The following is a 9179-nucleotide window of genomic DNA, read 5'->3' as shown; positions in this document are numbered from 1 at the left end:
TTAAAACAGCTGTTCAGAAGCTGCTTGGTTATAGGAGCAAGTTTTCAGAAGACTCTACTCAGAATTAGACTATATGCTCTGCAGCTTACAGTTGAGCACAAAATTGATGCTATAGTGAGTTCTCTATAGAGTAGTAGTGACTTATAAACTAGACCCAGCATTAGAACATTCTCCAGATATCCCTTTCCTTACTCTATTAGGACAGAAACATGAGACTGAAACTTGCATTTTGTGCAGCAAAAGAACCAGATTCCAGAACAAGTGACTTCATTTCCAACATTTTAGAAGACCGATTTTTCAAAGAACTCCTTCAGTGCTCTCGTTCTAAAAAGAATCTCCTTGAAGCAATAGGAAACAGCAATATATCCATCTGAGATTACTTTAAAAACAGCCCCTGTGTGCAGACACCTTCCGTTCACTTCAGGAAATACAGCATTAGGTACTATTTTTCTATAAACCGTTAGATGTTGTAATGCAAGCTCACATGCTCAATGACTTGCATTATACAAAAGGTCATGACTAAAAATTACACTTTACCTATAAGGTCCATGGAGAGCAAGTCCCCATCAGACAACTGTCGTCCGATTGTTTCTGGCTGGGATGGTTTAGTTGGGGCTGGTCCTGCTTTGAGCAGAGGGCTGGACTAGATGCGACCTCCTGAGGTCCCTTCCACTCCTAAATTTCTATGACTAGCTGACCTCTCCATCTCAATATTCCAGAAATGGACAAGCACAAGAAAAATTCTCAGGATTAGTAGCATCATCTTGTCTTATTCTTTAGAACAAAGGACACTGCGGACATTCAATCACTGCATTAAATTAACGTCTTGATGTGTACACAGAGATATTGGACCATATATATATAACCATACCACAGTTTCTCCACTAGGGCCACTGTTAGCAGACTCACACAGACAATGCAACTTAAGTCACTTTAAGGCATCTAACAATATGTGCCAGCCCTAATTATCGCTCCCTTGCAATGGATTGAGCAATACATACTAGTAGGTTTTAATTACTAGTTTTATGCCATAATTCATTACCCATTAGCTTGCTCTTCCCCAGGCTGTTTTAGATGGCTTTTTCCACTCACCACTTCTACATAACACAAACCTTTAGCTACCCAATCTACTGATTAAGAAAAAAAAATGCCTTTATTTTACCTGTTGACCCAAGTATTTCAGTCCATCCAGATTGACCTTCCACTCGATCAACAGCTGATAATGCTCTTTCTTGCCGCCCCAGATCCGCACCACAAAGCACGACACCGATGTATCAAGGCGATCAGGCATCAGTCCAAAGTCAAGACTCCTCCATGTCGGATTCTGTTGGTGTAAGAACAACCAAATAACTTGCATGTTAATATGATCTATAGTTTTTAAACTGTAAGAAGGGCTGAATACGCAAGTCCAGCTTCCAGCTTGCATGGACTGAAGTAGAACCCTGCTAATCTGATGTTCAAGCTGTGCAAAGCCATCGGGCTCTTCTTCGTAATTCAAGCCTTCCCTCCTCATCCAGCTTCCTAGGCTGGCCCCCATATTCCTGTGCGCCAAATCCAGACATTCCAACCCGCTTCTGTTTCCTTCCAGAAGCTACGAAATTACCTCTCCAACTGCACGTTGCCAGAACAAACACGAAATTTTTCCAAATTGATGGGGAAAAATGGTATTTAAGAAAACAGGCATCATGAAAAGACACTGCTCCGTTCCATGTTTTATTGTTTGGTTTCGAAACCAGGAAGTGTAGTTAACATTACAAACACTAATTTGCTCCTCATTAACTGAACATGTCACCAAATAACAGTTGTTCATTTTCCCCTTCTGCTCCTCCTCCAGAACTGTGCCACACTGATCAAACCCCATAGGCGACTGATTGGGGGGGGGGGGCAGCACACCCCAACAGGGCTACCCCTGCTGCCAGTGGCGGCTTCTGCAGGTGCTCGCCAGCCCCATCCCTGCTGCCAACAGCTACTGCCCCCCGCTCCGACTCGGGAGGCTCCAGTCACCCATGCCAAACCCCAAGTGCTGTCACCCTCAACAGCACTTTTTCATTTTATAAAGGTGGAAAGGCTAGCCAGTCCAGAACTCAGTAGAAATGTGAGAGCACAGATGAAATCCAGGGGAGCTATTCTGGCAGGAGTCTAAAGAATGCAGTTTCTGAAGGTTTCAGGTGTCCCAAGAACTGAATAATCATAGTGGTCTTGTTCCTAAGCAGCAATGGAAAACAGTTGCAACTGGACAAGGTGCAATTCAGACAGCAGGTGAAATGAAAGCCATGCAAGCCTGGCTTTCTGGTGCTTAGGCAGTCTGACAAGTTAAACACGCACAGCTGGTTATTAGCAAGTCAGAGCAAGAAGCATCCAGAGGATCCTTTTTTTACCCAACAAGTGATTACAGAAACATCCATCACCCCAGGGCTGTCCAGTTTCAACAGTCACCAGCCCCAGGCCAAACACTATGTGGACTGCATGCAAGGGCAGGGGCAGGTGCAAGCTCCCGGGACCCCAGCCATGAGAGCTACTATCACCAGACAGGCAAGTCCTCCCTCCCACCCCCAAAACCTCAACCATGGGGGTAAATGGTAGCCAGGCATGAGTCCACCAGCCACATGTTAACCCCTTGCAAGCCACCAGTTGGACAGCCCTGCTTTACCCCATACTCACTTCTTCAATATTTCCAAAAAAAGGTGCTGTCTACAGATCTGATAGCAGCTTGTACCAGAGGAAGCATAATGCTGGTAGGGAGGGTGGCAGTTAACTAGAACTTTTTCATGGGTGCTGCCTAAGGTGCAAAGTGGAGTTTCGGTAATCAAGTGGGGCTCTAACTAAAGCAAGGCAGCAAAATGATAAATTGCTACCAATACCATGGGCATGGGTTTTCATGGGTGCTCTCCAAGCTGCCAGGCTGCATTCCTGTAAATCAACTATCAGATCGGTATTGGCCAATATGGCTTGTTAATAAATCAGCTATCAGTGTCAGCCAAGCAAATCTTTAAATACACGCCCCCTCCCCCAGCCCCCCTGCATTCAGCACATAGAGAACACTTTGTAGGAAGGTCACAGGATCAGATGCTAGTTTATAAATTTCTGGCTACACAGAAGCCATCTACAGGCTGCTGACACTGAAACCCAAGCAATGGAAACCGTTTCTGGACCTATACGCTTCACAGCTTACCGTGCTTGCGTACACAAGCTGATGTTCTATAACGTTCACCTATATGCAAGGGTTTCAATGCAGTTTGCCTCCAGTGGTCAAATACTTCCAAAAGCTCTAAAATATCAAATTCCTAGAAGTTACGATGAATGGTGTGTCTAAAGAAGCTGTTATGACCAAAAACAAAAAAAGTTAAACTTAAAACCTGACTTACTGAATTCCCTCTCCACGTTTGTGGATACCTATAGCATGCCATGCAAATACTAGGCTGCTACACGGTCATTTCAGGGAGTAGAAAAATAAAGCACTGGATAGCTTGTTCTGGGAGGCTAGAAGCAAGGAAAGCAAAAATGTTGTGTGGACTTCACTGCCAGCCATCAAAAATACAAGCCAAGTTCTGAGTCTTGTTACTGGTTTCCTTTAAGAAAAAGGTTTTGTAGGGCTTGGCAAGTCATTACACTTGCTGGCACTGGTATGTATCATAACCATAACCAATTCTCATCTAGATAGTGAAACAGTCAGACTAGTATTAAAACCATCTGCTAGATTTACAGCTTGCCAGACAAATTTACCCTTTTCAACTCTTTAATAAGTTTGCAAGAAGGCTTTACTTTCTTCCAAACTAAAAGCAATTGGCCAAGAGAACGCTGTTTTGTTGATGCGACTAATATGCCAAAGCAAAAATACTTCCAAAAAGTGTAATTTGCTGAAATGTTACTGCCGCTCAGTAATTCAGCTTCTAGGTATTTCAATCCATTTGAAGAGGGCTTCGAACAGGGACAAAATTGCTATTTTCTTTCCCAATTAAGCTATTTTGAAGTACGACGCACCCCTCTTAAAGGCCTGTTGTGGAAATTAACTTACCCTAATCAAAGGGACAGCAGACGGTCACTTATCCTAAAGACAGTTAGGCCCAAAAGGAAAGTCAACTATTCAGGCAGAACTACCTAACCAGGAGGCCAGATCTAGGTGCTACACCTTGTCAACCTGAAATCAAGAATCACCTTGGGCAGTAACAAAGAAAACCTGTTCAATATTCCAGGGTAGGACTTCAGCCTAACATGAAGCAGGAGGAGAGCTTACATATCAAGGCTTTGGGATCATATTTTTGGAAATTAATAGGACTGAGTACCTTGCATTCAAAATCATCTCGCCATTGCTGTATATTCACAGTTGAGTGGTCGGGCAGAAGAACCCTAGCAATGCTGGATCTTAAGTGCCCAGCTAAACTTGAAAACTATGGAGCGTCTAAAATGAGTTAGGTTATTTTATACATCTGCTCTATATCCCTTGACTAGTTTCCATGGTTTTCCAATTGCATTGTGGGATTTCTTTTAAAAAAAAAAAAACTTTCCTCTGCTGTTGACAGGTGCAACAAACCAACTATAAAAAAAATGCTGTCAAAAGGTACAAGAGATTTCTCAAACCATTCAGTTCGTAACCCCCAACATGGCTTGTAACCACAGTAATAAGTTCAGATTTACATGACACTGGGCGCATCTACATGTCGCCATACAGCGACGTTGCTATGGCACCATGCTTTAGTACTTCCTTTTAGTGCTTTAGTACAGTAAAAGTTCTGTTAACCGGCATCTTACAAGCTGGCGTGCTCAATTAACCGGCATGCCAGCTTGTAGGATAAAGTGAAACCAGAAGTGCCCACTGTGGCATTTCTGGTTTCTCCATCTGGGGCTCGCCTCCCTGTCCCATGGGGCCTACAGGAGGGGCAGCAGGACACCCCAGATGCAGCAAGAGAAGCAGTGGCCCAGGCGGCAAAATTAACTGGCATATTTTGTTATCCGGCATCCCCCATTCCCGGGGGATGCCGGATAACAGAGCTTTTACTATACTTCCCCTTTTGGAAGTACTAGAGCACGGCGCAGTAAATGCCCATACTGTGCCATGCACACAGTTAGATTTTGCCACTACATCATAGTGACACACTAAAATGGGGAAGCACGCTACTATGGCAAAGTAGCTGCAGATCACATGTAGACTCACGTGATCGCTATATTGCTGTAGCGCACCATACAGCGATATAGGGTGATGTGTAGATGCACTCATTAGGTTAAGGTGTTCCTGACAGCCCGACGTTATTAAAACTAAAGCACTGCCCCTTCCCCTTTATATTCTATGAATTTTCAAAAGTAAACAACACAATTACATCCTGTCTGGAAAATGGAAGCAAGAACTGTTTCAGGTGCTGTCTTCTGAATATAATGTAATAATAGATGTGACGAGACACAAATGAAGCATCCAGATTTTTATGCAAGACAGTCAATATTAAAAACTTACCAGAGAGTTCTTAATCACCTCGCTCTGATAAAATTCTAGAGAAAGGAAAAAACAAGAGAGAGGATGAGCTAAAAAAAAAAAAAAACAACCTACTTTAAACTTGGATACAACATCAATATTTATTCCAATTCAAACACTGGGCTTTCTAAAATGCAACAGGTTCTTTCCAAGTCCTAAAAATCAAGTGTCCAAAAAAATGACTTCCTTGCACTAGCTTGAATCCGATTCAGCTCCTGCCAGAGCCAAATCAGATTCAAGCTAACAGATTTTAAAACGGTTATTTTATGACTTAAAGACACAGCCTCAACTAAAAGTCTAACTGGTTGCTTTTAACCTTGTTGGAAATCAACACTTAAGTTTACCACCTTGCCTCTACTCAAGAGCAGCTTCTTACCAGATTCAATACATTTTCTTAGTTGGGTTCTGTATTAGGAGAAGACAGTGCCTCGAACTACACTATACCTAGGATCTCTTGCTGAGATCTGAAAGATGCTTAGTTCACCAAACAACCTTCTTGATTACTAGAAAGTAGGGTGTTACAATATAGGATCAGACCAAAGCAGAGCTGGAAGGGACCTCCTGAGGTTATTTAGTCCAGCCCTGTGCTCAAGGCAAAAATCATCCCTGACTAAACCATCCCACAGTCAAGTGTCTGTTTGACCTGCTTGACAGCTTCCCAGGGTGGAAATTCCACTGCTTCTCTAGGAAGTCTGTTCCAAAGTTGAACTGCCCTCACAGTGAGGTTTCGTGATGGTACCTTCACTCTTTTTCTGGAATGGGGAAGAGTAATGGCCATGTTCCAGGATCACGCAAGACTTCAAGTGTCCTACAGAAGTGTTAGAACAGTGATTCCCAGCACTAGTGTACTGCAGGCACACTACTACTACTGAGGGGAAGGGGGCACACACTGCATGTAGGGCAGGGTGCAGACAGGGACAGTGTCCCCCAGGTGCAGCTAGGGTGTGGCAGTGGCAGTTTGCAGATGTCCAGTCCCAGCACAGCCCACCAGGTGCAAGAGGCTGTGTATGCCCACATTCAGGGAGCACTCCACTCCCCACCACAGCGGTGCTGGCACCCTGTGGTTTCACAGGGATGCATGACCTTTGTTTCAGATACCGCTCCCCAGCCCCAGGGTGTCTGGACCAGAGACTAAACATTTGCAAACTGCAACTGTGCTGCCACTGCTTTTCCCACTCCCTCATCTTGGGTACAAGAGAGTGAAATGTACTGCCAATTTTAAATCTAAAAAAAAAAAAAAAAAAGTACGTCCCAGGTAGCAAAAGTTTGGGAAATGCTGTGTGAGAACTAGGTAGCAAAAATGCAGTTGTCCCTGCCAACTCATGCTGCAACACACAGATCTTGTCAGCTCTACCCAAACAGCTGTACAACAGTTTGGGATTTCTCTGGGTTAAGGTAATTCTTGCTTGGACTGGTTTAAAAAGGAAGCTCTAGCAACAGCAGAGCTGGGATGAGAGAAGGGGGTGTATGGGGAAAGGAAGGTGGGGGTGAGAAGGCAGGGAAACACCATTTTTGCCACTACATATGCCTTTGTTGCAGTGCAAGTAACAAATCAAACCATAAAAGGGGGGCAAATCTGAACTACATAGTGCAGATAAACGTTGCCTGGAGCAAGATAAGAATACCATCTATTGGCATACTTCTAAAAAAGAAGTTTAATGTCACACAGCCAGAATACTTTAAGAATGTATTAACTATATTACAATGACCTGCTGAATGCAACGTATCTTCAGCCTTAGCAGCATTAGGCAGAATCTTTTCATCAAGACTAAACTGTTTCAGTCCAGGCACATTAGTCACCCACGCTCTTCGCAGGCCACATCTGGATACAGCAGTGGGGTGAGCAGCATCAGGGAGCCATAAAGATGAAGGCACCTGTTGCTCACCCCTGGCACTGATGCACATACCTGACTTGGCTCCATGCCCCTAAATTCAGCAGCGAGACCTGCCTCCCACTCACCTCACCACCAAGCCAAATGACACTGCTCCACTAACCAAGTCTGGTCCATAAGACAAACATCTGACACCCCTGATTTAATCTAATAACCTATTCTAGCTATAGGTATTTAATCCTCGAAGTGTCAGAGGTTGGGAAGGGATGTGTAGGAAGAGTCTAATTTGTTTAGTTGCCGGGTCTCATACACGTGTATAAGAACATACGACATTATGACTACAGCAGCTGTTCCCATTGTTATTTTAAAAGTAGTGCATTCTACCTAAAACAGTGAAAACTAAAATGGTTTCCACACTCCTAGCCTAGTAGGTTAAACCCATTCTTCGTTCGCAATCTTCTGAAAAACTATGCTAAGCAGTCATGCTCCTACTAGGCTAGGAGTGGAGAAACAATTTTCAGTGGCAGAATTCCAGCCAAAGAAAATAGTTCAAGAAGAATTCAGCCAGGGTTACCACAGTGATAAGCACCTTAGAAAAAACTTAAGATATATTACACCCCAAGCCCAGGCACAATAGGAGCCCAGTTCAGATGCAGGAGAAGCAAAATAGGTGTTCCAAAGCTGGCATGGCATGGGAAAGTGTGCCGGCTGCTGCTGCGTCAATAGTTTAATCTTTATCAACTGCTGAATAATGTCTGAAGCTTAGAATATACCAGCAGCAGGAGACCAGGCCTTTAAAACCATAATCTGAGTTACCGCACAGTAATGCAGTGCTCCATTACACAAGTTCTGGCTCCTTTAAACAGAACAAACCATTGAAAGCTAATGTCAAGCTGACCAAGTTCAATGCTTGGACCACAGCAAAGAAAACTGCATGAGCCAGATTAGAACCGGCTACAAGTTTGACTCCTTTTCCTAACAGCAGGAAAAGTTTTCTTGTACTTTCAGATGAAATACAAGTCTCCCATTGGTAGTGAGACTCATTGAAATGCTGGATTTCAATGAAAAAGACATGCCAGAGGAGAGCATTGCAGTAGTATAGAAAGATGGAGAATGAGAACATCTGTAACAGGCTTGCTTTTTTTTTTTTTTTACCTCTATATATCCTGGTGTTATCACACAAGTGAAGAGTGAAGTAGGTATCCAGGAGGCGAAAACCATTCCTATTAACAATATTCCGTGCAGCGATATTCCGTAGGTGGCGAAGCCGTCGCTAAAAGCAGGAGGAAATAAAGGGGAAATATTGAAAAACAGGTGGTGGTAACTGGTTACGTAAACAGCCACTTTGTTCCACCAAAAGGCTGTAAGAAGCAACCTTAGAATTCAATAAAAATATCTGGTCTGAAGAAGCCTCTTGCCATTAAACCAATTCAAATATTTGGAAATTATTAATCCAGCTATGAAAATGAAGTGGATGAAATGGCAGTAATGGATTAACAACTGGATAAGTAGGCAATAAACAGTAACCTACAAGTACCCAAAAGTAAGACGGTAAGTCTATTGCTCGGCCAGAGCCGTTCTATGCAGCTTCTTATGCCAGGCCCATCACCATAATATCCAAGCACCTTCCAGTAACAGTGATAAGCTGCTGAAGCAGTCATGGCACCCAGGTGTTCTGTGTTCACTCACAACACAAGCAAAGAGTCTATTTTGGAAAGATGCTGCTGGGCACGCAGAGCATGAAATAGCTGTAAAAAAAGAAAGTGTGACCCAAACCAAATACATATGTGGCTGACTAAACAAGGCTGTCCCAACTCACAAGAGCAAGAGAAACTTGGCCACTACACCCTTAAATAAAACAAATCTCATTTTTAGCCTGAGCG

The 9179-nt window shown here is 43.4% G+C and overlaps 1 protein-coding gene across 1 annotated transcript in view; it reads right to left on the bottom strand.

Annotated features, from left to right (window-relative positions):
* Window positions 1-9179, bottom strand: part of UVRAG (UV radiation resistance associated) — a 210880-nt gene that overhangs the window by 184022 nt on the left and 17679 nt on the right. Inside the window, exons 2-4 of the mRNA XM_019524976.1 lie at window positions 8452-8569; window positions 5447-5481; window positions 1163-1324 (exon numbers count right to left, since the gene is read on the bottom strand). Of these exons, the coding sequence (XP_019380521.1) occupies window positions 1163-1324; window positions 5447-5481; window positions 8452-8569 (315 nt within the window). The remainder of the gene's footprint in view (window positions 1-1162; window positions 1325-5446; window positions 5482-8451; window positions 8570-9179) is intronic.

Source organism: Gavialis gangeticus, unplaced genomic scaffold, assembly GCF_001723915.1.
Source record: "Gavialis gangeticus isolate Ggan-Ray unplaced genomic scaffold, GavGan_comp1, whole genome shotgun sequence".
In the NCBI taxonomy this organism is placed as follows: Eukaryota; Metazoa; Chordata; order Crocodylia; family Gavialidae; genus Gavialis; species Gavialis gangeticus.
This window is presented reverse-complemented; position numbering and strand designations above follow the sequence as displayed.